Raw genomic sequence first — 26,430 nt, forward strand, 5'->3', positions numbered from 1 at the left:
ACACAGTGTACAGATTGGGATACTGTTTAACTTTGGGTTACATCCGGTGCTTAGTTTGCATATTAAGTGCCAGTGCCAAATCGGTTTGCTCAGAAACTGCTGCCAGTGCTCCAGAGTTTGTGGTGCTCAATACCTCAAACTAACTCATGCACATTGTTTTTTCGTCCCTCCTTTGACCTTTTGTAACTCTTTTACCGTCTTTCTCTTCCTTTACCTTTCCCCCTTTTTTGTGTTTATCTCTCTTGTTCTGGGTCAAAGTCAGATGAAGAAAATGTACTATTGGTGCCCAGAAATAAGTGCTGGTTGGCTCCACCTGCAACCAACAGCTCAATAAGCATTGGTTAAAACTCATACATTAAGTTAAAAGCAAACCCATAAGTGTCTTCATCAATGTGTTACTAGCAGGGGAAGTGCACACATTTGATTCTTACAACTGTAACTTTTCACTGCTCTGATACATATGAAGGGTTTACCGCAAGCATCCAGTGGCCTAGAACTAGCTGACATATAGCCGAAATAGTGTAGTCTGAACTGACATCCTTTAACTTATATGTTCATAAGGAAACGTCTTGATGCACATAATCTACGTGAGACATTCTTAAACTCACGTAAGAAATTCCAATTTCTGATAAGAGTTAGTATATAAGGACTGCCGTTTGACCACTTGCCACAAGAGGTCCATCACCCAGATTATCACCCAAGATCTTGTCAGAGACGGTCTCACCTGCTGCCAGCACACTTCACACTTTACAACTCACCCGAAACCTGTAGCAGATAAACCTGTATGTTGGAGGAAGACAGTAGTGTGTATTTGCCCTTCACAGGGAACACTAGGGAAACTTACATTTTTGGGTAAGTTTACGATTGTTGCTATTCACAAAGGGATTTACGAGTAGTATCTTTACGAGTGCAGAGTCTCTGCACATAAAAAGATAGAACAGTTCTATCTTTGTGAGTGATGAGACTTATCACTTGTAAAAATACTACTCTTACATCCCTTTGTTTTTTTTTTTATTATTTTTTTTTAATGGAAGGACTGCTGGTCTTTATTAAAACTAATAAAGGAAACAAGGGCACAACTGGATCCATTCTACTGAGATGCTCTAGTCAGTACCAAGACAATTTCCAAATCAAAAAGACAAACATGATAGGGTTAACATTATACTTTTCAGCACTCCCTGATATTTGAGGAATATGGAGGGTGGGCTGCATTGAAGAATGCGCCTGAAAAGTGTGGGCTGCATCCTCGCTCACTGCAGTGTCCCTGATTGATGGAAGAGGTGTATTTCATGGGCTCGCAGGTGGGGGTGGAGGGGCAGCAGGACGCCATTTCCTACACTTACTGGCTATGCTCAGCAACACTCAACTACTAAGGAGATACACCGGCCTTGAACAGCACAGCTTCGGAAACTAATTAATTGCTGGTTTCCTCTTTAGTGGAGAACTGGAGAGCAGAGGTTGATATAGAAACTACACTGCTGTTCTAATGTGACTACCAGCTTAAAAGAATGAATCTAAACAATATGTGGTGGAGGAGGGGGTGATTGGGGCTAGTGGATATTAATGTGCTGCTGAGTTATAGTGAGCGCCACATTACATTTGTACTGGGCGCAGCTGCTGAGAGCAGCTCTCACTTTTGTGTCACCGGCAGGACCCGCAGTGCCCCTGCATTCTTCCCTCTCTCCCCGAGTCCTGGCATGAAGTAGGGCCGCAGGGTGGGGGGGAAGGAGGCCCCGGAGAAGGTGAAGAGCAGAGACCGGTCATCCACATTGTAGAACGAGAGCCTGCCCGCCTCATAGTCCAGGAAGAGACCCATAGCTCTAAGGGGCACAAGGAGGGTCAGGGTGATAGGTAAGGAGGAGCCAGCTTGATAGTTACCATCTCTGAGCCACACTGTCCAGTATCCACCCTTAGGCGCTAGTGTGACCTTCCCCTTTCTGTTCACAGCCTCGTCACACACCCCCAGGCTCCAGCGAGTCTTGTTCCCCACCTCCACCTCCCAGTAATGCCTCCCAGAGCTCAGCCTCTCTCTCCCCAGGACAATGGGGCAGAGATTGAATCTCTGGGGCGTGTCAGGCAGATCCTGTGCTCTGTCTCCGTGCCTCACGCTCCTTCCGGCCTCGGACAGGATGAGGCTCTGATGAGCAGTGTCCGGATCCAGGGTCACCGCAGTTGCACAGCTTCTAATGTACGTCCACTCCCGTTGTGCAGGAAAAGTAGATTCACCAGGTTTGATGTATCTTCTGTCTAGTTCTGCAGGAAATACTTCTTTTAATTCGAAGAGTTTATTCTGCAAGGAGGAATGTTCTCCAATGATCTTCAGAGTCTGCTCCACAACCGCATCTTCTGGAGGTTTCTGGGTCTTCAAATTATTACACCTGCTCAAGAGGATCTTCACCTCCTTTAGTAGCTCCACATCCTCCTGCTGACACTTCCCTTCTATCTCTGTGATCAGGTCCCGGTGAGTGGATTGCTGCTTCTCCAATTCACTCAGTTTCTCTTGAATGTTCTTCATATTTTCTTTATGTTCGTTTTCCAGTTTGCTCAGAAGTTGTTGCTCTTCCTTGTCCAGAAACTTCTTCAGAAGCTCAAATGTACTACGGATCACCTCCACCTGGTTCTTGAAGTTTCCCTCCACCTTGGACGCAGTCCTGCTTTCTTCTGCTCTCTTACATCCCTTTGTGAATACCAAACAGTCATAAACCTACACAACAGTATAAGTTTGCTTTTGTGAATCAGGCCCACTGTCTTCATGTCTCTATTGATCAAGACAGCCTTTGCTGTCAACAAGGTATGCAGTGCGCCTCTTCCAACTAAGAAACTCTAGACTGCAAGTTGCTCTTCCTTTCATGTTCTCATAGCATGGAGCTTACAAGCTGGCATTAGGGTGTTAGGTTTTAGATGACATTTTACCCATGAGAGAAATGTAAATGTTCTTCTTGTTATTCATAATGTGCCTTTCTGCCGTTGGTATAGTATTCTGTGTAGTTGTTTTAGATGTACTGAGAAACAGATTGTTCGTATAGTAATAAATACTTTTCACTTAGAAGCGTTCATTCTTCTTTGTACACTGTTTGTGTGTGTTATTTTGTAAATAATGTACTAGGTCTGTTATTGTTGCCACTGTGTCCCTAATCTCTTCATGGAGATTGCTAGTAACCCAAAAGCATTAACTCTATTTCACTAACACATTTATTAGTGTTCTATGCGGCTACAATAATCTGTCTTTCACATTTATCGTTGATGCATTGAACCAATTTCACCTGTGTCACCCGTGGGAGGGAACGCACACCTTGTAGAGCTACACGAAAGTTGAAGCTTACGCAGCCGACCAATGCAATTTAAATCAAAAAAGTGCTGGACCTCAAAAATGAGATCTAGTGGGTCGCACCTTCAACCTCTGCCTCAAATTAAGCATGGGATGCATGCCAAAATATATTTTTCTGGCCTTCATTTCTCGTGTATAAGACGTGTAAATGAAGGGTATGAGAATGCGCATATTTGTATAAGTACTCTGCACTACGTGCACATGTGATTTAGATATTGTAAAGTCGAGTCAAAAGCTGCACCTTTTCATCTATTCTCCAGGTTCGTCCTTGCACGTTCCTTTGTGTGTATGTACACCGCCCACTGATGTTAAGCTTGGCATGGACACACTTTCAGAGAGCAGCCAAGCACATATTTACGAAACAAGAGTTCAGTATCCACCCTTTTGTTTTTATTAAGTTTCACTAACTTGACAATGTTGTGAAACACATTAGACTCTAGCCTAGTTTCACATGAACAATACAGTCTCAGAATCACTACACCAGCCTGTGAAAAATGTCAAAAACACTCTTGAAAAAACGCTTTATTAGCAGCAGTTCAACTTTCAAAGTGGGTTCAAATGATATATTGAATTATCAGCTCTGAGGCCCTGTCTAGGGTGTGGGATAAAACTGAAAGCTGCAGAAAGTGGACCCCGCAATGTTTATTCAGAGTTACTTTGTAGGTGATAGCCAAGTTCTCAAATAACATTCGTGCTGGAATTCATGTAAGGCTATACCCTCAACACATGTCGTCTACTGGGAAGAAAAGATACCATGGAACGCGAATTTCAATAGGGGTGCTCAGCCTTTCATCGCCCTGGCCTGATTTATTTTATCTTCCTAGACAAATGCATTGGCAGTCAATTCCTAGAAGAAATAGGTTACTGGAAGGAACCACAACAGCAAAACGTAAACATTGGGCTAATATAGGAGTCCAGGATCAAGTTCACGACGATGTGCCTCGTGCAAGAGGCCTACTGAAACAGGTGCAAATCTACAAACCATAAGTACAAAAGTTGGAACCACATGATCCAGTAGTGAAAGAAATTTCAAGTTGATGGATGGATGGTTGAATGGATAGTGGAGTGATTGGTGGAGTAGATTAGGTATGAGTGTGTGCGAGTACATGGATGAATGAAAGGTAGGATGAGTGAGGGTATGAATGAGTGCTACTCGGATAGATTAGTGGATAACTAGAAGAATGCACGGAACAAGGAATGGGCAAGTGAGTGCATGGAGTGATTATGAAGTGCATGAACAAGTCAAAGGATGAATAAGATAATGATAGTGCATAGATGGACAAATCAGTGAGCAAGAAGATGTGAGAATGAACAGGGGCGGCTCTAGGCTCATGGCGGCCCTGCGGCCCTGGGCAGGGAGCGTAGGTAGGGGCCCCGGAAGAGGGGGTCCGGGTGGGGCAGAGCGCGGAGGCCAGTGAAGGGGAGGGTGGCGGGGGGGGGGGGGTCAGGGTGGTTGGAAGTGGAACAGAGCCGGAGGCCGCCAAATCCCTGCCAGGGGCCGCCACGCAACTATGTATCCATTCTCAGAGGATTATTATATTAAGGATATATATTGGCGTGGTGGCCCCTGGGGTTTGGTGGCCCTGTGCAGGTGCACTGCTTGCACATGCCTAAGGCCGCCCCTGGAATGAATAAATGAGTGTATATGCGTTAGTGAGTGCATGGATGAATGAATGAATGGATGGGCGAATGAATGGATGACTGAGTGCATAATGTTGTCCTGAGTTGTTACAGTTTGTGGCTGAGGAGGCTGAACGTTGGGTAGGACACGTAAGAGGTGGTATCCAGACCAAACAGACACATATGTCAAAGAACAGAGCAGTTTATTCCAGGCCCGGACTGGCCGTTGCGGGCACCGGGCAATCCCCCGGTGCGCCGCAAGGGTGGGGGCCGGTTTTGGGCTCCTGGGGGCCGTTTTTGTTACAGGGCCGTTTTTGCAGCAACGCTGCAAAAACGGCCCTGTAACAAAAAAGGCCGAAAACAGGCCCTGGCAAAGAGCGCGGTCATACGAGCACTTTGCCAGGGTCGGTTTTGGTCCACAGTCCAAGCCCTGGTTTATTCAGAGGTCGTAGATCTGACCCCAACTGACTTTGGACTCATCTTCATCCCTCTGTCATATGTACTATTGCCCTGTCAAATACCACTCATCAGGGGTTAGACTAATGCATTTTAGTGGTGCTGCACTCACAACTGCGCTACAAGGCTTATGTCACACATTATAAAAGCTCTTTTTATGCAGCCACATGCTGTGGTTTTGTGAGGTCAGTTACACTCAGCAGCCAGTGCTTGCTAGGCGAACCCGGAAGCAGTCACAAGCCTGGCCTAGGTTGAGGAGAGGTGTCTCATTGCTAAGGAAATTGGCCTGGGCCCAGATAAGTAGTTTTATTTGCTTTCACTTAGGTCAGTAAGAGTTTTCACATTGCCTATCATTGGGTCATGACATCATTTGAACGCAAGTTCATTCAAATTGTCTACAGAGCAATTGTTGCATGTGCAATTGTCTTATGCTGGCTGTCGAAATACTAGCAACCAAATTCAGGAAACGGAAATGCTGTATTTACAATGTGGGAGAGTGAAAGAGACTGAAAAGAGGAAGAAGACGTGTGAGATTTACAGATAGAGGTTTTCAGAAAGATGCTGGGAGACTAATGTCAGAGTGAGAGACTAAAGATGAAAGGGATGCGAAGAAGAGAACAGAAGTATTTGAGGCACTCCGAATATATCTAATGCCTCCACAGACTTACCAATATTTAACTCACAGTTCTATATTCTCAAAATTGAAACATTTTCCACACTATTTATGCAGAACAACCTCATTGTTTTTACTCATGGATCTGATACAGCTAACAGGCATTGGCAACACCAATAGGTCTGGCTTGTTCCCTGTGTGATATACTTGGATGGAGTAACAGACATTTCACAGAAAGGCACTCAAATACTCCTCTTCGCTTACCTTTATTCACGAGAAAGTGTCACTCTAAGTGTCTCACATTGACAGCAGAATGTCACTCATGCCAAATAAAACCAAAGAAATGTAACACATAAGGAGTCTGAAAACTTGGCAGCTATGAGCGCCATTATGATGGAACGCTGAGCATGCAGTGGCGGCTCCTCCGCTATGGTAGAGGAGCGTCACCCCACTGCTTTCAATCAGTGCAAAGTAATGGAAACATAAAATGATAATAACTTTGAGTTATTATCATTCTATGTTTCTGTGATTCTTTGCGGGTGGGTGGGTGGAAGGGGCTGCTCTGCTCTGGGAGCAGGGCAGGGTAGGAGTGGTTAACCCAATCCTAAGTGCAAATGACTGTTTGACTGGCCCTCTCTGGCTGCTCGAAGCAGTCATGCACACTTTCCTGTGTGGAGAACTTGCCCAGGCCCCCATTCCCTAGCTGAGTGTCGAACCAGGACAGTCAGATCAATCACAATGCTGCATTGCTGAGTTCTGATTGGTCAGTGGCGCTTGAATGCTTACCAATCACAACACTGCATTGCAGCATTGTGCTTGGTCAGGGGAGCCTGGCTGTGCTTCTTGTTCCTCGAGTCCGAAGAGGAGAGTAGGGGCAAAGCTGCAGGACTTGGAGGCAAGGTAAGTGTTTATTTTTATTTTTTATTGTTTTTTACAACGTGCATCCCCCCACATGCCCACCCCTGCCATTCGCGAGCCATGGTGGCCACCACTGTGAACATAGTGGGTCTAATGAACAAAAAACATTTTGGAGCACTGCATCTATTTATTTATTATCTCGAGCTGATTTCAGAATTTTAGCAATTTTGTCAATTATATCAACAGTATCTCTAGAAATCTGTGCTGGTCACAGGTTGCATGAGTACTCTTGTGGCACCTTGCATTTCTGCCTCTGGATTTGTACACTGTATAGTCACACTTGCAAAATACCCTGCAATTGTGCAATTGCAAGTTTATTTTTCCTCGAGGAAACTATTTTCCCTGGTAGATTCACCTCGTTTATTTTGGGGCAGTTCCAATCCCATTTCCACTCTAGAGAGAGATTTACTCCTTTCCTTAACTGAAGTAAATCTCCAACCATTACCTTTGTGGATATGGGTCAGAAGTATGTGCCTGCATTTTACAGGGCGGGCTTAGTTGCTCTGGACTTATGATCATATTACAACTGTGCTCAGGCCCACTTTGCGATACATTGGTACCCCTAGTCACCCACAACCTACCTAACACACATAGCAATTGAGAAGGATAGTGCTTCTCCCATCTGTCTGCGACCCCTAATTAGAACACCAGTCCCCAAACACACTGGCTTATTGCTAGGACCACATGTACAACAATTGCTTGGGATGGACTGCACACGAAAATGGGTTTAAGTGTTTTCTACTCATCCCATCTACCACTCAGCTATCTACCACTACCTTCATTCACTCACGAAGAAAAGACGATGCCTCAGTTAGCAGCCCGTGGGCTGACAACATGGGGTAACATCCCATAGAGATACTGCCTCTCTCAAACTGAGAGAATTCAAGGGAACCAGCCCATCCACACCACTCGTCGGTTTCTTATATTTCTGTCTGTAGAGCACTGCCTAATTTGTAAAAAATAAAAGAGTAAGTTACAGGGCTGTCGTCAGGAGGCCTCTGCAGCTTGCACTACTCATTTCCCTGACCAGCACTGCCAGTGACAGTACAAACACACCTACGAAAATCAAAGTCCTTGAAGTGTGGCACTTCAGACTATTCCAGCTCCCCAAAGTTATAAGAATGGCTTGGGTGGCCAGTATTAGTCATTTTATTGTATATTAAATCAATAAGCAACTGTTATTGTGCTCATTTCTAAAAAACACAAAAACAGTGCCACCATGTGGCATATTGTCATAAGACCCTATGCTGGCAATTAAGTGTTGGTGCTGAGCACTGGAAATCACCGGCTCAAATTAAGCACTGCTGTAGGGTCAGTTTAAGATAACCTTCCTGGGTTCCCTGCTGAACCAAAAAACATCCTGACCCAAGTAAAAATATAGGGAGCCACTACCATCAAGCACACTGTATCCCTGGGTCCTGGAGATACCACTGACAGTCTTGGCGGCCTGTGCAGGCTGGGAGGAAGAACTGGGCCTAGAACTTACCGATGAGGAATGGGGGTTTTGCTGTGCACAAACAGGTCTGATATGCTTCAGCAGCAGCAGACTATCCATCATGCACTTTAAGTTTATTCAGGGAGCAGGTTACACTCCAGAAGCGCTCTGCAGATATGGCCTCAGGAAGGACTCTATTTGCACTTGCTGCAGCTCCCAGGAAGCAGGCATTCCTGTAGTCCAGGCATGCTGGCGAGCAGTGATGACAACCCTAACTAATATGATGGAGTGCAACACACACATGGACCCCAGGATTGCGCTCCTGGGATGGGGGAGGACCCTAGAGACACCATGTTAGAAATGTATTGTGTGGGCACTATTACTGACTAAGAGGCAAAAGGCATGTTACTGGACAAGGTTAAGATTCCGTAAATTTAAGAAGTTGCTCACCGTTTTGATCTCTTGTAACGAGCAACTTGCAATCTATGGTTACTGGTATTTTTGGACCTATCTACCACAGTCAGCACTTAGAATCAAGGAATCGTAAACTGCAAAAGAAACTAGTAATATTAGGTAAAACAATTGCATGGTTTAAGGCCTTCGTCACAAATGGAACACAGAATTAACCAAGTGGCCAATTGAAACTGAAAACCTGGTTCTGACTTTCACCGTTCATCGGAATTTTCCCTGTTAATTTTCTTCAATATGTTTAATCACTCCGCTTAACGTAAATTATCAATCGCATGCTTACCCCACCCCTTCTATATTACCACAAACGAGACAGCTACCCAATTCAGCATCATCATTGACTGCCTAAAATTAATTAATTGGTGGATGATAGATTGGTGTCTTCAACTACTTGAAAATAAAACAAAACAAAGGTGAACTTCCTATGCTGTCAGAGGACTTTTGAAAATGTCATCAGGAACGCCTAACCTCCTAAACAATGTTATCTAATTGGAAACGAAGGTATAACCCTCTTAGCTGTGGCGGCTATGCCGCCGCAGCGCTAAGGGGGAGGGGAGGCCGTGCGGTGCTCCCGTACTCATGACGGAACCGCTCCGTCACGATCCTCGGGTGGGCTGTGCTTGTGACGGACCGGTTCCATCGCCGCCCCGCCCACCTAGTAGAACGCTCAGCGCAGGCACGGAATTTGCGCCGTGCAGGCGCGGCGAGCGGGCCATGACGGAACCGTTCCATCACCAGCACAGCCCACCCGAGGCTCGTGACGGAGCAGTTCCGTCACGAGCACGCAACGGGTTAAAGTGTATAGATTGATCTCAATCAACACATCTCCTTTAACTGGAGAATCGATCCTTTCTACAGTTACATCTTCATCAATGTAATAAAGTATAAAAGACCATTTCCTGAAACCAACCAAACACAGTCAGGTAGGAGGTAGGTTGGGTTAATGTCTCTACAGACCTACATAGTTTACCATTGACGCAGAAGGCCAAATTATGAGTCTGGCGGTCTGAGGACTTCCAGACCTGTGGTGGCACAGCAGTGTCCAACCACCCAATTACGACTTGGGCAGTCAGACTGTAATTGGGCAGCTGGCTCGGTGGTCAGGGCCTATGCCATATACAGGTGGTGCTGCTGCGGCACCGCCATGCTTATTACAAGTTTCAGGACAGACAGCTGTTTCATGGAGGTCTTTCATCCATGAAGTCTGGTGGTGTTGAAAACAGGGGCCCTAAAGGGCACTCTGTAGCCCCTTAGCCTGGGGATGTCTGCAGGGGGACACGACTTATGGCCCTGTATGCATGCATCCAGGTTCCTGCACTGCATGGAGTCCATGCAGTGCAAGAGCCCAGTGTGGCATTCCCATCGCAGTGCCTCTTTCAAAGGAACTGCCACCTTTGGAAGACACACCGCAGTGGGACCGCCATGCTGCCCGCCCCCCATACCACAAAAGTGGTCTCAATCTGGGGGTGTAGCAAGTCGTAATTAGGCCCAGAATGAGTAAAACCCTTTGATATATCTGGTCCTAGTATGCTATGAGATAAAAAGAAGAGAGCATGTCTCACGTGCAGGCAATAAACTCCATAGTTTAAAAGGTGAGCAATATTTGATGTGCTATAACTGGCTACGTAATGCATAAATTAATTTAGGCCCAGATGTCTGAATGGTTTTAGCATTCACAAAGCCTCTGAACAAGCACATCAGAGAATCTGGACATCCTAAAACCCTTTTTTCTATGTACTAAACCTACATAGCGATAGGAAACTTTTCCAGATCACTATAGGAGTTTAGAAACAGATATTCAATTCGTATTTAGAAGGGACATGATTTGATTCACTGATTCAGATGTATCAACATTAACCAACCAAAATCAGTGAAAATGTACTGAATCCATGTTGGAGTGGTAGCTCATCTGCAAAAGTGAAAGTACACCCTGGGACCCTGTTCCCCTTTGAGAATGTGAAAGTTTGTTGAGGAGTAGGCAGTGCTCCTGGAAACCATTACAAACTCTCAAGTAACTTAATACGGCCACGTTTCTTCTTTGAAAATCAGTCTGCAATTTAAAAAATTGTTTACTTTCTAGAAAGGTGATCAAAGACGTGGTTGTATGCTGACCTAGCAGGCTCCACTCCCTGATTTGGCTTTCAGTTGAAGTAAATCACAATTTACAACCTACCTCATCAATATTCCTAAAGTAGGTCAGATTACGACCACTCTGAAATGAGATTTTACGGATTGACCTTTTAGTATATAACACATCTGCTACTTAGTATCGATGGTTGACAGATTAAGGGTCTTTTGCAGCTTTAGGTCATCTGAATATAACTGAAGAATGTTCCACCTACTTTGTTTATATACACGGCTATACACTCTTAACAGGGCAGAAAGAACCTATTTTTTAGTGCATACTCCACATTCACCAAATTCTATATAATCCCCTAAATATTCAAATGTAAACTCTCATCATTCAAGCAGTGCTTAATTTAAAATAAAAAATAAATAACCCCGTATGGAGGCCACTGCAGCTTGCACCACTCATTGCCCCAGCCAGCACTGACAATGAGAGTACAAATACAACTATCTCACACTCGTACAAGTGACCCAAGATTTAAGATTAGCTTGGATAGCAAGTATTTGTCATTTTTAATGTATATTAAATTATTAAACAACTGTTGTTCTACACATTTTCAAATAGGACAAAAGTGACACCATGTGGTGGACTGTTATAAGTGCCGGTGTTGACAATTAAGTGCCGGTGCCTAGCAATGGAAATCCCTGGCTCAAATTAAGCACTGCGCTCAAGGTGTCTGCCTGCAAGAATCTGAAATCCTATGCCAGGAAAGCGACCTTCAGGCCTTCTGCATGGTCATGAAATTGTCTGTTTCACTCTCCTGATGCTCGTTCCCATCAGGTGGAGATCCCTGGCTATAGGAGCGTCTGCATTAAGAGTCAAAATATAAGCATTAGTGCAGCAATCATGAAATAGATTTTGATTTTAAAACAACACTAAATGCTTTTTTAAGCAATAATGATTGGCTCAGAGAATGCCCTACTATAGATCTAATTCAGCATTTAAACTTCACTTAGGTGTTGTAGAAAAGATTATGTACTGGTGAGTCTTCTTAGCCTAATTTTGCAGAAGGGAAGATCTCAAAGTTGAGTCCTCTGCCTCATCTCTTAAGTTGTGGCCCTCGGTGACTTCAGCAGAAAGCTGGATGTAAACTTCTCACATTGCGGCCCTGAGGTTAGGCCAGCCTACTCACTGACTCAAAAGGCAAGCAAGTTTATAAAACCTTTTACCAGATACTTGGAAATGTCGTCATATCTCTTTCTTGCAGTGACCCACTTGTTGGTGTATTCTATGTCTCGAAGGTGTTTGACAGTTTCCGTTCTCTCAAACCACATTAAACTTTCCAGTATTTCTTTCTTACAAAGGAGATTGTTGTCACCCAGTTAGACTCGGGGACCCGGGCCAGTAAGCAAAAAAACGGCTGGCCATGCCTATGACGTCGAATCGATGTTTGGATTCTGCACCAGCGGCCACACCTCAAAGATTCCTCGGCCTTAACTGAGAGACACGTGTTTATTTCCTATTCAACTTGGGTAATGCTCTTTACTTTCCATGCAGCATGTGAAGCAGTTATAAAAATCTTCAGTCGCCACAGACATGTGCTCGCCTTTTCCACTTTGCTGCAAAGAAATCGCCTTACCGAACATAAACAGAGAATCTTTTAGCATGCTTAAAATACTGAGCACACGTCATATTTAATGAGTAGTGAAGCTAGAAAGTTGGGGTACAGCAAAGGTTTTCGGGCTTCCCACTCTCGCATCTCCATACCGCATACTCATATTAAATGTTGAGAAAGCCATCCTTTGCGTGCTGTCTTTTGAGCAAGCCCGCCCTATTCCAAGCTTGCTATTTTTGGGTAGGGTTCATTAAAGGATTTGTGTCCTTTCATCTCATGCCAGCCACTTTGACCTTGCTCTTAGCTTTAGTTACAAGTCTCTGGTGTTTGAATTCTGTAGCATTTCCAGTGGGGTTTTAGATACATTTCAGTTTCAAATCATAATATTTGAAACTTTTATCAAGTATAAGATTTGAAAAACGGTGGCTTTACAGTGTATTTCAAGGAATGGCCTTAACGTGCTCAAACTGCAATAGGTTTACCCACGGGTATGAGTTTTATTTTCAGTTTTAAATAGACTGATTTATCTTCAGGAAGAGAACTATAAAAAGTTATGAGTCCCTCGTAGTAAGGGGGCAATGAATTGAGGTCTGTAAAATCACCGAAATGTATTATGGTTACCTCACATTTTGGTATTACCCAGTCGAGACCGGCACAGGTAAGAGCGGTGGGGCAGTGGGGCGAGGCCGGTGTGGTCGACATGCGATGGGATAAGTTAAATAAAATAAATAAAAAACACTTACCTTGCGCTTGCGGTGATGCAGGGAGCGCAAGGAAAGTGGTTTTATTTTTTTTGTTTAATTCAACTTATGTCATCGTTTTGTCGACTTCCCGGACCCCCACCCCGCCCCGTCCCACGCCTCACCACTCCTACCTGTGCTGGCCCCCACTGGCATTACCACCAGTTCCGGATTACCAAATAGGCAAAGTAGGCCCAGGGAAAAGTGCCCACTCCTTTGATCTTGAAAGATAATTACGGTCAAGCTATCTTAAATTGTTTCTAAAAGATTAAAAAAAATGAATCAACTTAAAAAAACGAAAACTTTACATTAAAGACTCTATAGAGAAAATACTGTATAAATGTAACATACCCATTAACAACATAAAGTACATAAACCATTGACATTAGATTCACATGACAGTTTCTCTCTTACAAACTCATCTTCTGGATGCTGTCAGTTTGTAAAAAAAATCTGGTGCAAACTGTGTACGTGTTAATTATTAACCCGTTGACCACGGCGTAAATTCCTCTGCAGGAGAAATAATGAGTGGATGTGGTTCGGAAGGCCCCCGGCCGTCCTCCGCACACACCCGTCGTGATGTCTGATGCATCAAACGGGGTAAAATTATTAAGGGCTTGTTTACAAGGCATTTGCACCACAGGCGCGTCACTTTTAACATGGGGAAAATGGACACATGGGCCGTGCAAGGGGGTTATAATGAGCCCCTCAGTTGGTAAAATTAAAAACGTATTAGGAGATAATTTGCACAGGGGGCCCAAAATGTTGACTGCCTAGGGGCCTCCAAAGCGTATACTCCGGCACTGATTACCACTGGGTCATTGTATGTAGTGATTCTGCTGCTCAAAATGCTGCCTAATATGTAGTTTTGCTTGAACCAATCTACAAATTTCGTTCAGCTGAGAGCTGGAGTAAAGATCTGTTCTCTATTGTGAACAGGACACAAGGGACTCTGCTGCCGCCGTCACCCTCAGAAGCAGAAGATACAGGAGGCCCTGGACAGATAAATATGCCCTGGTGCTTTTTTGCAAATGCATTCAGGTAAATGGGACTCAGGGACTGCTGTCTGCCCTCCAGCGTGTGGGGTGAAAACAGTCCCCACATCTCAGAGGCACACCCCAGGGCAAAATGTAGGGCACAAGACAACTCCTGTGCCCTTGACAAAGGTGAGCGTAGAGAGCAAAGTACCTCCTCTGCCGTTGGCCAAGGTGGGGGCCGGGTCACAACATATCTCACTCTTTTAATTAAGGTGGGGCAAATAATACCCTGCATGCCCCTGGGAGAAGTGAGAGAGACATTACTAGTACGGTTTGAGTTCACCATAAACTTAAAACAGAAGGAACTGCAGCTATGAAAGTCTGAAGTCATCTGGCTGAGAAAATATGATCAGCCTGAAAAAGGTCAAATTCTCCATAGCATTACACAAACACAATTCAATTAGCGTGGCAATGAAGATATATTTGCAAAGACAATAAGATGATGGAAGGAGCGCTGAAACTTTTCAGACACTCACCCCCAGTCACAGATCTGGGTTGAATCCATCATCATTCTTTAGCTTACTTCGTCACCCCGGTTCAGACACAGCTATATGCAAATCAGTCTTTACCCTGTCCCTCATGGGAACAGTCCAACCTGAACTGCCAAGACCAGGTCTTCCCTGGACCAGAAACAAGCATCCTGTGACCGGTTTTGGGGTAACACCTCTCATCTGCCAGGCTAGCTTGAATCCAAAGAGAGCAAGGGACCCTCATCTGGGCATACCGGACAGCTGCCATCACAAACTGGTTTTAGTGCAAACTCAGTAGAGGATTGTGAAGACTCAAAAGGCTAATAATATTTCCCTTGGATGTCTGTCCCACTAGTTTCTGACAAGGCACTCGAGTAGCAATGGCCTCCTACATTACAGAGATTATAAACACCTCACTCAAGTCAGGAGTGGATCTGAGAGAGTTTAAATAATCCATAGTTGGTTCTCTTCTAAAAAAAGTGAGTAAATGCTGATGATCCTGCTAATTTGTTCCCCATTTTACTGAACCCATATCTGGATCAGCTATTAGATAGTGTGGCCATGATGCAATTTCAAGCTTAAATTCAATCTAATAACCTTCTGGAGGCATCTCAGGCAGTTTTTCAACCAGAGCTAGATTTGGAGCCATTGGTGATCTTGAAAGCTGATTATCTCAGAATGATGTTGGACAGAGGTGACTCAGGTCAGTTGTTTATTTAGATCTTTCAGCGGCCTTTGATATTATTGATTCCTTGTCCCACAGGGCTGTCCAAGTTTTGAATGGAGTATGATGGATGCTGTCAGGGGTAGAATAGGGATGCCACAAGGTTTCAATAAATATCCGGAGCGTAGAGATAACATAAATATCAAGATTTCAAGCTGATGTTTGTGCAGGAAGTGAATGCTGATGTAGAAACAGTTCACCCTTTGAAGGTAATTATAATGAGAGATGGATACCACTACTTGCCAAGATTATGTGGAGCAGAGAGGGAGGAAAATGTACATTTGACGCAACTGAAAAACCCTTTGGAGTGAGGGAAGGGAGGATAAACCATTGAGTGCACTTACCTTGATGGAGGCTATGGAGGTGGACGACTTAGTAGTTTAAACTACCTGATGGATTTGAGGTGAAAGACACAGGCTTCATGGCACTTGGCACAGTCGGGACATAGACAAGCATAGATAGTGGACCCTCTGCATGAATCTACTGCAGGTACAATTAAATATGCCAGCATTGAAGGAGGCATGGCCTGGAATTACAAGTACTGGTGAGCTAAGGTATGCACAATGTACATTTCAAGACGGAGTAGAGCAAAGTACAGCTCACCTACTCCAAAGCCTCCCCATTTGCTCCCTGGCTGGAGGTAATATTGGGAAAGTAAACGGGAGAAACTATTTACATTTTAAAACGAGCAAAAAGCAGCATATGCTGCTGTACAGGTAGGACTTTGGAGCCAGCCACCTCCAGGAATTACAAGGAGACAAAATATATCCAACTAAGAACATACCAAGTTAAAATAGTCTGTGTTTGGCACCATGTATGATCGTATGCAGGAAAATGGACTTTGGAAGCTACAATTATTAAATCTTGATCCGGTGGACATGATCGTGCAGATAGGCTCACTGATCAACATACTCCTCATTATATGTGCAACCATTATAGAAGTGCCTACATTTTGGCCAAACCGTAATCATAACCTTATGACCATGCCCACATAAATGATCATTCTGTTGGATTATACTGAGAAGGAGTACTCGGGGCGTATTTGTGAATGTCAACAACATGGCCATACTGTTTGATGTGATAGAGGACCATGATCTGGTGGATTTACAAGACTTGCCCGCGTGACCGAAAGTGAATTCATGTTACGTTTGTGTTTACATGATTGCCAGTCAAGATTAAACTACATCCTCACCATAGTCTCACTACTTCCAGACATCTCCAGCTGCAAGATAGCTCAGAAACTGATGTAAAACAGCTGGCTCACTAATGCCTCACCTATACTGGGGTGAATGGAAGTTTCCAGAAACAAACTACCTGCTAAAAAGAAAAGGCTGAAAGACCACATCTATATCTTTCTGAAAGGAAAACAAGGCAGCAGGCTCCTTAGCACAGGGTGGCATTGAAGGCATCTGTCAGAAAGTGGGTTATTACTTACAGAGGATGGTTGTCCTCTTCAAGTAATAATAACACTATTCTTTACTTGGTGTAGTTAGGTCTCATTCATTGAAAACCGGGCCCAACCCTTGGTAGATGTAGCACAGAGCAGCCAGCCTTAATTTAGGAGAAATGTGTAGAACATTTAACAATACCAAACAGTTACACAGGATCAAACACAATAAAGTAACACAACACAGTAAAACAAAATCCCACTCCAGTTTATGTAAAATGCAGAAAATTTGAATGAGCAAATAAACACCAAAATAAAAAAATTGGATGTAGGGAACCGAAGACATGATTTTTCAATGTTTTAGACATTTCTACCACCAAATATCGCAGAGGGCCAGCCACAGGTATCAGATCACACTAGATTGGGCTAGACAAAGGCTGAGGCCGACCGAGCCACGGGTCGAATGCAGGGACCTGGTTCAGTACAGTGGAAGGTTTTACCTTCTGGTTTAGTACTTAGTTTATAAGTTGGTAGAAAGGGTACTCCATGGCAGAGGTGATGGAGGGCCCTTTCCCACCAACATGATAGTCTGCTCTCCATATTCAAAAGCAGATGGACCATGGCTTGGTGACTACTCCATCTCCGACATGGCCAAACATCGCAGATGGTCCGACAGAGTAAGGGTCGTCATAGAATTGTCTATATGTTCGCCTGCTCAATTCAGATGGTCAAACATATAGCTGTTTTTTACTGCCAATCACTGTCAGGAAAACCCTGTGGTAAAGCAGTTAAAACATAAAAATGCCACCCTCGCCAGGGGGGATGACTCCCATGGTGAGGTGGTATTGTTTTTTGTTTTCAAAAACAAAATCCCTCATTGGGGTTTTATTTTTAAAATACAAAAAATGCTTTTAACTTTGCTGTATGGCTCCATCATGTTTGACAGAGACATACGTCAATTCATTCACAGGCACCACCTTGTTGGCACTTCCTCTGAATGCTTGAAACGGATGGCCCAATGGATGTTTCTAAATTTGAATGTCAGGATGTTTGACAGGACGACAGAGTAAAATACTCCTTTGCCCTGGCAGAGGACAGCCCGCCCACCTATATTTTAATCTTAGTCTCTGGAACGGAAGTCGAAAATTCTCAGCAGGCTGTGGACGAGATGGGTTAGACAAGATTGGATAGCTGCCAGTGAAGCTGTTGACTATTGGCAGGAAAACTCTGAGTGGGAGAAAACCTAAACGGGCGCCCAAGTAAGGCGCCTTGACAGCCGGTTACTTTTGACACCTGCGATTATGCAGGAGGTGTTCACTCTGACAGTTATACAAGGGACGCAGCACCTTAGGGACACCAGTTGGGTATCAGGACTCACTTTCTGGTGAAGCCACCAACAGAGTCCAGGGCACATCTAGTTGGAACTGGTTAGCTAGGCTCTTTAGGAAGGTGGACTTCTTGCAGCTTTTGTGTCTGTAGCTTAACAGAAGGCTAGTCGACTACCCTTTGGAGTACACTCTTCTGTCTTGGGTTCAGGTGGAAGCAGGTCCAGCCCTTGGGGTTTCTCTTCACAGGTTACAGTAGGTACAGTCATCATTCTGAAGTTCAAAGGGTTCAGCAGGAGCAATCCTTCTTCTGCCTTCCCCATAACACTGCTGGACCCCTCTGTCTCAGGTCCATAAAGAAGGTATCCAGGGGAGTCACTTTTAGCCCTGGTACACGCTTGTCGGTGGGGTAAGCTCTCTGATCGATAGGGAAAAAGTTCCCAGGGGCACCCTACCCATTTTGACATTCTTCCTTAGATTGTGGCCCTAAACAATCCCAGAGTGTCCTGCTCTGCCAAAACCCAAAATTCTTTACCTGGTTAGAGCTCTGGGCAGGCCCGAGGCGTTTCTGAGGAAATAAGGAACTTCCCCTGCAAACCAGTTCTGGAACAGGTTTTCCCACTACTGGGATTGGTGCCACTCTGGCTACTTGGACAATGGCAGGGGCAGGCCTAGGTGTGAATTATATCTGCCTGTGACAGGGGATGCCCCTTTGAAGTATGTGCAATTGGTGGGCATAACCCCCACACCATCCTGTCAGGAAGAGGTCACATCTTCTCACAGCTAAGGCTCTTTTGTTCCCTTTCCTGAGAGCCATTCACACCTCCCAGCAGGCTGTCAGTTAACAGTTGGGGATTAACTCTGAAAAGGCTATTAGATGTTGTAGGTAGGAAAATGCCACTTTCTAAAAGTGACAATCCACCAAAATAATTTAAAATGTGACCCAGCCATCACATTGGATTTTAAATTCTTATTAATATGAGTTGCTGAACCATAGTTCTAACTATTTCCAAGCTAGAGTTATGCATTATAAAGTGTTATAATGTAACCCAGTGCTTTTCTATGGGAGAGCCAGCTTTGCCATACTAAAAAACAACTTTTAAGATTTTTCTCTACCACGAAATTTAAGCTTCAGAACACATGCCCTGCTTTATGAAATACACCCTGCCCTATGTGCTTATCTTAGTAGTAACTTATAAGTATTACAAATGATGGTTCAGGCCTGTTAAAAACATGATTTTAACAGGTCAAAATTATAGTTTTAGAATTGCCATGCTCAGCGGCTGTGGCAGGCCTAAACTAATGGTTTTCATGGTCACTTTAGTGGCGGCACAATAGGTGCTGCAGTTCACTAGCGCCATTTAACTTACAGGCCATGGGTACACAGAGTACCATCTACTAGGGACTTATAAGTAAGCCAATCAGGGAGCAGCCAGGTTTACAGGTTTTTAGGGAAAACACCGGACAGCAGTATCTCTATGTTCAGAATCCATGCACCAACAAAAATATCTAGCAAAGAGTCAAGGGATGACGACGCAAATGGTCATTTTCTTAGAGCATCCCTGAGAGAACAAATGATACAAAACTCATCGCTCCCCAAAAGTTACAGACTTTCATCAAACATGTGCTTATGCTAAGAAACCTAGTGCTAGATAGATGTACAAAGCTTTTTTGTGTTTGCAAATGGCCTAACTCACAAAATCGGTCTGTTTCCGACCGCAAAAATGCTTTTTCTTATGTACAATGCCCAATTTGCAATTCGTTAACTTGTTACCAAATTGCAACTTCGGCTTGCAATTCGGTATTTAGAAGGAGCATGTTGAGGGCGTCCCTACCTAATACCGAATCGCAGTGCTAGCTCATCACCACCCTAAGCCAGAACCCGCCCACCAACACGACGGACCCCGACAAAGCAGCCCGCAACCTCACACAGTGGCTCACCAACTGCGCCGACGAACTCGCACCACTGAAGAACCCTCCCAGCAGACCCGGCAGCAGGAAAGCCTCGTGGTTTACCAACGACCTCAAAAACTCCAAGAAAACCTGCCGCACCCTCGAGAAAGCCTGGCGCCACGACCAGACAGCAGAACACATGACAGCCCTCAAGAACGCCACCCGCAAACACCACCAGCTGATCTGCACCACCAAGAAGACAGCATTTAAAGAACGACTGGACAACAACACCCACAACAGCAAGGAGCTCTTCAGCATCGGTAAAGAGCTCTCCAACCCCAGCACCTGCAACACCGACATCACTCCCTCGCAAGACCTCTGTGACTCACTCGCCTCATCCTTCCACCGCAAGATCGCCGACATACACAACAGCTTCGGCGCACTGACCACGCATCAACCACCAAACCAGCGCCCCCCACCACCACCCTCTGCACCTGAACCCCTGTCAGCACCGAAGACACCACCCGCCTGATGAACACCTTCCACTCCGGCTCCCCGAACGACCCCTACCCACACCACATCTTCAACAAAGCTGACTCCATCATCGCACCCCAACTCCGGAACATTATCAACAGCTCCTTCGCATCCGCCACCTTCCCGGAGAGTTGGAAACATGCTGAGCTGAGTGCCCTCCTGAAGAAACCCGCCGCAGACCCCAGGGACTTCAAGAACTTCCGTCCCATCTCGCTCCTCCCCTTTCCAGCCAAAGTCATTGAGAAGACCGTCAATAGACAACTCTCCGCCTTCCTCGAGACCAACGGATCCCTCGACCCCTCACAGTCCAGTTTCCGAGCAAACCACAGCACCGAGACCGCCCTCATCGCAGCCACCGACGACATCAGGTCCCTGCTCGACAACGGGGAAACTGCTTTCCTCATCCTCCTGGACCTCTCAGCAGCCTTCAACACCGTATGCCACTGCACCCTGATACAGCGCCTCAGCAACACCGGAATCCAAGGAGCGGCACTAGAGTGGATCATCTCGTTCCTCGCCGGAAGAACCCAGAGAGTCCGCCTCCCCCCGTTCCAATCCGCGGCCACCGAAGTCATCTGCGGCGTTCCACAAGGATCCTCACTCAGCCCCACCCTCTTCAACGTCTACATGAGCCCTCTTGCAGCCATCGCCCGCCAACACAACCTCAACATCATCTCCTACGCCGACGACACCCAGCTGATCCTTTCCCTCACCAACGACCCTGCCACCGCCAAAGCCAACCTCCAGGAAGAAATGAGAGACGTCGCAGAATGGATGAAGATCAGCCGTCTGAAACTGAACTCAGACAAGACAGAAGTCCTCATCCTCGGACCATCTCCCTCTGCCTGGGACGACTCCTGGTGGCCCCCTGCCCTGGGCATCGCACCCAAACCAATGGACCACGCACGCAACCTGGGCTTCATCCTGGACTCCTCCCTCACGATGACCAAGCAAGTGAACGCCATCTCGTCATCCTGCTTCAACACCCTGCGCATGCTCCGAAAGATCTTCCGATGGATCCCCACCAAAACCAGGAAGACGGTCACCCAGGCCCTCGTCACCAGCTGTCTGGTCTACGGGAACACCCTCTACGCTGGAACCACAGCCAAACTCCAGAAAAGACTCCAGCGCATTCAGAACGCCTCAGCACGACTCATCCTGGACATCCCTCACCGCAGCCACATCTCTGCCCACCTGAAATACCTGCACTGGCTCCCCGTCAACAAGAGGATCACGTTCAGACTCCTCACCCACGCACACAAGGCTCTCCACGACATGGGCCCGAAGTACCTCAACAGCCGCCTCACATTCTACACACCCACCCGCCAGCTCCGATCCGCCAGCCTCGCCCTCGCCTCCGTCCCACGATTTCGGAAATCCACCATCGGAGGAAGATCCTTCTCCTTCTTAGCAGCCAAGACATGGAACTCCCTCCCCACTCACCTACGACTGACCCTGGATCATCTCTCCTTCAGGAAACAACTCAAGACCTGGCTGTTCGAGCAGTAGCAACCCCCCATTCCCCCACCCCCCTCAGCGCCTTGAGACCCTTATGGGTGAGTAGCGCGCTATACAAATTTTGTTGATTGATTGATTGATTGAGTGCTATGTACGAATGTTTAGTGACCGAAATATGCTGACAAAACATTTGAGATTTACCACCAACTCAAAGTTGGTGGTAACCCATTCGCAAATAAGAGGGGGGCGCCACGGGACCCCCTCCTTTTTTTTAAGAGCAGTCAATGATCCACTGCCTGCTCTTAAAAAAATTAAACTTTTAAGTTTGATTTTTTTGTTTTTAAAGGCATCCTATTTTCCTTTGAGGAAAAAGGACTGCTTTTAAAAAAAAAGAAAGATTGCTTTTTAAAAAGCAATTACAGACATAGTAGTCTGCTGACCCCAGCAGGCCACCATTCCTGTGACGGCAGTGAATCCCACTAGATCACAAATTGTGACCAACCTCATTAATATTCATGAGGTAGGTCTATTTGTGACCCACTATGAATCACTAAGACTTTCATAAATTAGGAATAGCGAATTTCTAATAGTGATTTACGAAAAATCGCACTTAGGTATGCACAATTTTCATCCTTGTACTTCTGGCCCTGGACGTTTATAATCAAATGGAACTGAACAAGCAAAGTTAGCTTTCAAATGGCTGGCAGGTTCCTAGCCATTCAGCTTAAAGAGAGAGAAAAGTCTCCGGCAATTCCAGCATTGAACAGAGTTGCTTACAAGTTGCTTAGGAAATAATTGACAGGTTTGCTGCTTTTCACACAGATCTGTACAACTCTGATGTACAAGATACAACTTAGGAGGTAGAATGATTCATTACAGGGCTGGACTTTAAATATACCATCTGAGCAAGAGAGAGAGCTTCTGGGGGGAGAATTATCAGAGGTGATTGCCGTGGTCTGCATGGACATATATTATCACTAACCCACCACAGCAGATGGCTCTTGATAAGAATTCTTTAAGGTGTGCAAGGCACAGTTGGTTGACATCTTATATGAGTCATGAAAAGAAGCCAAAATCATTGACACAGAATTAGTTGGGTGTGATGGGGCCGCGATCCCTACCTCGCCGATGCCGCACCTCCCCTACCGGTCCTGGCGGCAGTCCTCCGACACAAGGGCGTCCATAACAACCAGGACTCCACCCCTTTCTTCTTCCTTACAGGAACCAGTCCCGACGAGGGAGAAACCGGAAGTGCTTCCCCGTAACCCCGGAAGTCCCTCCCCCTGTCCGGAGGCGGACCACAGAAAAGCCGGAACAGCAGACACCCGAGCGTTCAAGCAGGAAGACTCGTGGCAGGAGACGGCGTGCAACGAACCCCGGGAGCAGAGCGAGGAACCAGAAGCAGGAGACGACGTCTGGACGGAGGACTGGTGGAGGCCAGAGGAGGAAGCTGGAGAGCGGCCGCAACTCGAGGACGGAGTTGCGGTGGGCCAAGTGAGTACCTGTTCTCCCTTTGTGTAAATATCATCGTCTGTAAAATAGTATCTGTATAATAGCTCCTCCCTCACCATACACCTCGCACTGTGTAATAGTGTATATATCCGTGTGTGTCACTGTCACGATTGTTAATAGCACCCCTCCCCTACCGGCACAGAGTCACCCTCCTCCTTACCCGTGCTGCCTCTTTCCATCTCGTTCCTCTCCCACCCCCTGCCTCACGTTAGTTTTCTTCTTCCCCCACACTCCCGGTGACGGTAAAAGGTACAACAGTAGTTCTGACCAAAAGAACTAACGGCCACTTTTTCTCTCTCCCTCTACATACCTCCGAGGAGCCACCGTCCCGCGACTGAACCGAACAGTGCCTCAACAGACCGGCCAACCAGCGTACGACCGGCGACCATCCCCAGTCGAGGAACCATCACCACCGACCAGGAACAGCCGCCCTCCAGATCCCTCTTCTCTCTTGTGTACCTCATCCCTTGAACCCTGTACTTTAATAAAACCGGCTACGTGATAGCCCACTACATACGGCCTCCACGCCTGTTATTCCGGTCCGCTCCCACTCCACGCTTACATTGGGTCAACCCATTCTGAACGCTTGAGACAGCAGGATAGGGGAATGATTTCATTGCCAAAATAAGATTCTTGCATAACAATATAATAGCCTGGATACATTGTTTTGTTTTCGATACATTTGCAATTAGAAGCACAAAGCAAGAGTGAACATTGTTCTCATTATTGTTTCTATTTGTTCTACTTGCTGCAGTACAACAAAACATAGAGTGTGCACTGGCGGCTACTGTGAAGGCAAAGTGGGTGGGACAGGCAATGCAGGGGAGAAAATAGGGAAAGGAAAATATTGCTTTTCTGCTGGTCGCTGGCTCAGTGGTGTTCTGCTTGTCTGCTCCTGTTGACTCCCAGCAGCCAAATCACAGGTTCCCAGACACCCCGTAGCCAATCCTGAGATTGCTCTCATGCTGGTAATGCTATTACCGGCATGAGGGCAGTACCACAATTGGACTGAGCGGCCTGGTGTGGTGCTCAGTAGGGATTGGGAGTCTGTGCATGTTCTTCACCCAGCTGTACAACACAGCTCAGGATTGAGAAATGCTAATGTCTGCATGTCAGTTTAGCTGGGCTGAGACAGCCGCCAAACCAATATGCACATTGAGTGACCACCATCCCTCCTCTCTGTTGCTGACTCTCCATCAGGATGGCCCCACCCCCAAGACTCGTCTCAGTGACAGCAAACTTGATTTATTATCATTTGTTTTCTCTGTGTGCACTGCTGAAAGAGCAGTGGGGTGACGCTCCTCTGCCTTAACGCTGTAGCCGCCGCTGAGATTGTGGGCAGTCACACACATGTAGGGTCTCCAAACCTTTGCTATTTGCAGATGACATACAACTTACTCTTAGATTTCTGCTTGTTCCCTGTCTGTAATCAACCACCACTCCATCTTTTGCATCATACAGAATAAACTGGGGTAAGCGCAAAACACTGCCCTGTCAGGATTACCCCCATCTCATCCATTAAGGGTTACAGCTTTCAGTGGAGGCAGTATAATGGGGGAGGAATGCATTATAGATCTAAACCTGAACCACCTTCTCTAGAACACAACCAATTATTATGTCTGCTGCTCCAAAATAAGGTTATCTCTATGGAAAATATCTCAGTTAGTCAAGATAGTGGTAGTGACTTGCTTCGGTTTCATACTTGCCATGCTGTCATTGATCATCCCAATCTTCAGCTTTGAGGCATGGGTTGGAAACTTTACATCCTTTGTGCTTGGAACAATGAGACAAAGATTAGACACGTTTATAGCAGAAAGACACCTCAGGAGGCACATATGGAATCCTCCTACACTACTTACACTTTTCACAACTGGTGTAAATACTCCTGTGGGATATTCCTTGGCTTGTCCACTGGGTCTAGCCCTACCTTCCTCCACCAAATGTACTGAGAAAAAAACAGGCATCTTTTCCTAGTCCCTCATCACTAACAAAAAGCACATTGTCATGATTTGTCACAGATTTAATAGTTTACGTTATCAGTGTAGCCGTCTGCTATTGTTGCCCTTAAATTTCAGTTAGTTGAGACCAGCGCTTCTGTTTTTACAACTTTTACAATCTCCTAAGGTGTGTTATTTTATGTCCAATTTTTTATCTGGCATATTTCATTGGCGCTGAGTACTTTTATTGGAATTTTAAACTGTGTCAGTATGTGTCTCTGTTATTAATTTTGTATCTCTTTTGAGGCACCTATGTTGTACTATATTACACTATGTCTGTGTTAGTGTATTTTAGGGTGGCATTGAAGGCATCTGTCAGAAAGTGGGTTATTACTTACAGAGGATGGTTGTCCTCTTCAAGTAATAATAACACTATTCTTTACTTGGTGTAGTTAGGTCTCATTCATTGAAAACCGGGCCCAACCCTTGGTAGATGTAGCACAGAGCAGCCAGCCTTAATTTAGGAGAAATGGGTAGAACATTTAACAATACCAAACAGTTAAACAGGATCAAACACAATAAAGTAACACAACGCAGTAAAACAAAATCCCACTCCAGTTTATGTAAAATGCAGAAAATTTGAATGAGCTAATAAACACCAAAATAAAAAAATTGGATGTAGGGAACCGAAGACATGATTTTTCAATGTTTTAGACATTTCTACCACCAAATATCGCAGAGGGCCAGCCACAGGTATCAGATCACACTAGATTGGGCTAGACAAAAGCTGAGGCCGACCGAGCCACGGGTCGAATGCAGGGACCTGGTTCAGTACAGTGGAAGGTTTTACCTTCTGGTTTAGTACTTAGTTTATAAGTTGGTAGAAAGGGTA

The 26,430-nt window shown here is 45.5% G+C and overlaps 1 protein-coding gene across 1 annotated transcript in view; it reads right to left on the reverse strand.

Annotated features, from left to right (window-relative positions):
* Positions 1-1,040: 1,040 nt before the first annotated feature.
* Positions 1,041-26,430, reverse strand: part of LOC144821669 (E3 ubiquitin-protein ligase TRIM21-like) — a 67,883-nt gene continuing 42,493 nt past the window's right edge. Inside the window, exon 3 of the mRNA XM_078678894.1 lies at positions 1,041-2,677. Within this exon, the coding sequence (XP_078535020.1) occupies positions 1,631-2,677 (1,047 nt within the window). The 3' untranslated portion in view covers positions 1,041-1,630. The remainder of the gene's footprint in view (positions 2,678-26,430) is intronic.

The sequence above is a fragment of the Lissotriton helveticus genome, chromosome 2_2 (assembly GCF_964261635.1).
Source record: "Lissotriton helveticus chromosome 2_2, aLisHel1.1, whole genome shotgun sequence".
NCBI lineage: Eukaryota > Metazoa > Chordata > Amphibia > Caudata > Salamandridae > Lissotriton > Lissotriton helveticus.